Source organism: Lygodium microphyllum, chromosome 7 (assembly GCF_053477565.2).
Source record: "Lygodium microphyllum isolate KBCC chromosome 7, Lygodium_microphyllum_v1.1.10, whole genome shotgun sequence".
Lineage (NCBI taxonomy): Eukaryota > Viridiplantae > Streptophyta > Polypodiopsida > Schizaeales > Lygodiaceae > Lygodium > Lygodium microphyllum.
This window is the reverse complement of record NC_141141.1, coordinates 84916443-84921203: the sequence shown is the minus strand read 5'-3', so window position 1 is coordinate 84921203 and position 4761 is coordinate 84916443. Positions and strand designations below refer to the sequence as shown.

Sequence of the window (4761 nt, the reverse complement as noted above, 5' to 3'; positions counted from 1 at the left end):
AAGAAATGATAGGGATTTCTGATAGTTTACTAGTTTGGCTATCTAAAGCTCTTAGTCCACACATGTCGAGAGCATAAGCCATGACGTCAGGGTCTAAATCTTGAAAGGGTGCGAGGCCGATCATATTTTGGCTTGTGGGAATTATGTATGATGAGTGTGCCGAATTTCGAAAGTGTGAGTGTGAAAGCGCGCTACCTAAGAGGGGCAGGCATTCGAGGGTGGCAGCGTGTGAACGAGCGCCAATGATTTTTGAAAGTGAGAATATTCGCGGCGTTGGATTTTTACGTTTTTCCTGATAGTTTTAAAATTTGCGGGCGTACTGGGGTCTGTGCTGTGCTCTGACAACAAAAACCACCACCAAGCCACTGCTGCAAGCAAGGGTCATTCTCTTCCCTGCAGAAAAGCAGAGTCTCTCTCTCTCTCTCTCTCAACAGCCCTTCAGGCTTCTCGTCAGGTACGCTTCCTCTCACATGTTCATCCTGTTCACTTCCTGCATCGATTGCACAGGCAGATAACTCTCTCTCAATCGAGCACTTTCGTCGTTAAGATTCTTATGCAGACAATGCATTGCTTCTAGAAATGTTCTCTTATTAAATTCAGTACCTCAAGATGCAACGCGAGTCTCACTCTTTGCCAAGCCTGGGCTGGGGAGTACGCCACCCTGCAGCATCAATGTGGACGCAGCTCATTCCGCCCTTACCTCGCGACTGGTCTGTTAACAGGGGTAGCAGCACAAACCATCCGTTCAACACATTGCACAGTCTGCCACACCAGCTCTAATAATGTCTCTATTCGGATGCGAGGGCAACTCAAGGGTGGGCATCTTGTAGATACGGCAATGAGGTGTCCATATGTCTATTGGATCTTTGTACGTAGGTTTTGTCCTGAAATTCATTCCTAGGTAGTTCTTAATCACGTGGTCTGCACGTAGTGAACAATATGATGAGGCCAGTCTACCTAAGTAGAGAGCAGTGTTGGAGAGTGAAGAAAGAGGTCTCCACAGTCATTAGAATGTTTGCTTCCTGCGCATGGACTTTTGCATTTCACATTTCTTCCACCTGTGAGACATTTAAGTTTTTGGTTGAATTTCACTGTGCAGCAGGAGTCTGTGTAGGGCTGTTAGGCTTGGAAAATCAGAGAGTTTGAAGAGTTAATGGCTTTATTCCTCGTGAGGTATGGCAAGCAGGTAGATCAATATGCTATGGCCTAGGAGAGTGAAGAGCCTGAAAAAGTTTGATGGGGTGGATTAACTTCAAAGATGAACAAATAAACCTGGAATGCAATAGCTCTTTCCTCAGATTGAATGAGAGAAACTGCAAGTTTTTTTGAAAATGTTCGTTAATGTCTCTCAAACAATCAAAGAGTGAAAATGAGTTGATAGTACATAGAAATGCCAGTGTACATTAAAGGATTGCTGATCTGGGGTTGCTGCAGTAGTGATTGCTGGTTCCTCATCATTAGTAACATCTGCATAATATTTGGTAAAGCAAGTTGTGAAAGAGGATTAATATTTCAGAGAAGTTGATGAAGCTGGGCGCAGCAGAATGCACATCAGTAGCCTGCATTAGTCATTGCTGGGGTTATGCATATAAGTCAGCTAGCCTCTTGGTCAATCAAACTAAAACTGTTTTTGATTATGGGAAGATTGCACCACATAGAATAACTTGCCTCATAAAGTGCTAGAACTTCATGTCTTATATTATTCCTACTAAATTACATAGACTTCCTGGTAAAATATTTAATGTATATCCTAACTGTATTTTAGACTGATAATTCAAGAGACAATCTAGGGATAGAAAATGTAGCATGTGTGTTGACTCAAAACTATTCATCTGATGGCAGGTACTGGTGATAAAACTGATTATTGTAACATGTTACAGAGTATGTTGTTCTTTTTAGCTGCTTTCTATCCTTTCTGGGAAAATGGTTGACATTGTAGACTGTAGTAGCTAGGAAAGACACTGCTACTGCAAACTCATACATGTAGGAGGTAGGGGCTTACATGCTTATGCTGTTTATGATGGGATGAGTATACATTCAGATAAGTCCCTGAGGTAGTGAGTGTAGATGCTTGCAGTTGTATATGATAGGGTGAGTAAAGATGCAGAAAACCCCTGAGGTAATTCTAACCATGGAAAATGTAATCTATGTCAGGAACTTGCTGAAATTATCTCTACGAACATAAAATCTGCATTGTTAAATGATTGTTATGGCAAGGCTATGTCAATGATATCTTATCCGAATAAATGGTTCTTCTGCTTTCACTTTTGCAGGGTAAGATACACATTTGCCTGCACCAGCTGCACATAGATAGCTTTACAGTTTAAAGGCTCATTTGTACGGAACAGAGATGGATTCGAGGGTGCAGAACTTGAGGGGCACCCCATTAGTTTTGTGCATCATGATAATGATTGTGAATGTGATGCAAAGTGAAGCCAGGCAGCTAATTGTGGGAAACCAGATGGGGTGGACAAATTATGACCTGAAGACTTTCCAGGTGCCCAACTATGGAGCATGGGCAACATCTCAGAATGTGAGGATGGGAGATGAAGTGGGTAAGGACTCACCTTGAATTTGCACAGAACAGCTGTCCATTGGCAGACACTTTCACTCACAGTGATTTGATTCACGTGTACCTGCAGTAGGGCTGTTTCCCCTTTGCAGGAGAATCCATGCTTGCATTTGCATTCAGTACTGTTTGGGGCTTCACATTTGCACTGTCATTCGACTTGCACTGTGATCAAATCCAAACTCGCACTAACTTGAACTTGCATTGACATTTGCACTATTATGTTGCATTTGGGCTTGCATATTGGATGTAATGCAGCAACTGTGTGCGCGTGCCCTTCACTGATTGCTTGCTTATGCTGGTGCAGTCTTCAGATATGCCAGAGGCATGCACAACGTGAACTTGCTTCCCAACAAGGCAGCATTTTTAAGCTGTGACTTTTCAAAAGCCAGAATATTGGATGGTGGGGAATCAGGAGTTTACACAGTAAGTGAATAAGTACCTGAGCCTGAGATCTTGCTGAATTACACTTGACCTTATGTTCCATTGCCTATTTGAGCTGTTCCATTTCTTGCTCCATTAGTGCCCTTGAGCTTGGGTGTCAGTTTTATTTTTGTCCTATCAATCCAGAGTAATATTTTGATGTGTATAATAGTATTATCTACACTAAGAGGGCTGGTAGGTGCTACCGCAATGGTGTGAATGCTGTTGATCTTAATGAAGTGAATTTTTGTGATGTTGGGCAGTGGAGGGCAACGACAGCAGGGGTGTTCTACTTTGGGTGCAACAAGAAGGTGGAGGAGGAGGGCAACCACTGTGGGAGTGGGCAGAAGTTTGCGTTGGTGGTGAGGGCCCAACAACAACAAGGAGGTCTACAGTTGACATCAATTGACAGTGGCAGTAATTCCACTCTCCAGCCACCTGCACCATCACCTCTGCCCATGGTACTAACCAAGCTCTCTTTGTCTCTTTGTCTTTGAGTCTTTCTGTCTGTCTGGTTCTCTCTAAAATTTAGAATGAATAGAGTTCAATTCTTGGCTTTAAGTGTACCTGTGCTGAAATTGAATGGAACTATGCCATTATCAAATCCTCAATCAACATCAACAATTTCCCTATCACAAGAAGTGTTGGAAAACTTCCCACTATAATTCCCACATTGTCAATTATGACAACATCATGAGCTTCTGCATGACGATGGCCCCCTGCCGCCAATTGCACCTTGCTAGGTATGTGGTGCCTCTCCCAAGCAGAAGGTTATAACGCTGAACACTACAGGGAAAAAATCAAGGGGAAAGAGCCCCTTTTCCCACATGGGAAATGGCCAAAATTTAGTTTCTTGTGTATACGTTAATGCCATGCCGTCTTGTCTTGAAAGGAGTCGAAGTATTCTGCTGTCATGACTCTTCTTAGCGTTTTGATCGAGTCAGAAAAACAGCTCCCAGACTTGGATCATGTCACTGTATTCTGTTGTCTCTGAGTCACATCTTATCTTTGGTTGCAACAGAGCTCAGCATCAGAAGCGACCCTGCCCGGCGAACTGGTCATCTACACCTCTCTTCTTGGAGCTCTGGTGGCCATTCTAGCTCCACTACTACGTCGATGATCTGCCGCATCCATGATGATATGATCGTGACTGCTCTTGCTCAGGCGACATCTCGAAAGTAGTAATGCGGACAGTAAACAAACACGCACTTCTGTGTTTGTTCTTTTTGTATCTACAGACATTCGCGTACTGGGGTGTCCGCAGCTTCGCCCCGACTTTGTATGCATTTAACTGTTTTCACGCATTTCGTTGTGCCGCAAGGAACCATTTGCCAAGAGGCAGAGGCTCTGTGTTTCTGTCTCTCCCGCTCCCGCTCCCGCTCCCGCTCCCCCTCCGCCTCTGCCGTTTTGTGATATTTGTCGTACAAATTGCACACCGGTGACTCTTATCTATTTATTGCAGAAGCGATGGCGTCGATTTTGTTTGTTTGTTGGGCCTCCTCGAAGGCCCCTTCCTGTGTTTATGTAGTGTAGGGCAATCTTGTTTGTGCAAATATGTGGAAATTAAAAAGAATTGTATAGATAGGAAAATAGATATTATAATCATCGTGCCGCCTTCATCACTTCACTCTGTTTTGCTACTTACCATGTTGCACCTCTTTCCCAAGTTTCAAGCCCGAGTCCACCACCCAGGTTCAAGCCCTGGATTGTGGGAAACACACACACACACACACACACACACACACACACACTCTCTCTCTCTCTCTCTC

The 4761-nt window shown here is 43.8% G+C and overlaps 1 protein-coding gene across 6 annotated transcripts; it reads left to right on the top strand.

Moving 5' to 3' along the window:
* Nucleotides 1-319: 319 nt before the first annotated feature.
* LOC148033641 (blue copper protein-like) lies at nt 320-4456 on the top strand. Of its 6 annotated transcripts, none has more exons than XM_087681547.1 (5): nt 320-454; nt 2274-2555; nt 2877-2995; nt 3256-3453; nt 4014-4456. In XM_087681547.1, the coding sequence occupies exons 2-5, from the start codon at nt 2351-2353 to the stop codon at nt 4110-4112; spliced, it is 621 nt and encodes a 206-aa protein (XP_087537673.1). In that variant the 5' UTR covers nt 320-454; nt 2274-2350; the 3' UTR covers nt 4113-4456. The 6 variants fall into 6 exon arrangements, with proteins under 6 accessions (XP_087537673.1, XP_087537675.1, XP_087537674.1 ...); XM_087681549.1 differs by lacking the exon at nt 320-454 and adding an exon at nt 475-724; XM_087681548.1 differs by lacking the exon at nt 320-454 and adding an exon at nt 475-815.
* The last annotated feature ends 305 nt before the right edge of the window (nt 4457-4761 follow it).

Bases quoted from the DNA above. Each gene is read 5' to 3' on its own strand.
- LOC148033641 (XM_087681547.1), top strand. From the start codon at position 2,351: ATGGATTCGAGGGTGCAGAACTTGAGGGGCACCCCATTAGTTTTGTGC. The intron at 2,556-2,876 runs GTAAGGACTCAC...ATGCTGGTGCAG, and splicing joins GAGGATGGGAGATGAAGTGG to TCTTCAGATATGCCAGAGGC. The intron at 2,996-3,255 runs GTAAGTGAATAA...GATGTTGGGCAG, and splicing joins GGGAATCAGGAGTTTACACA to TGGAGGGCAACGACAGCAGG.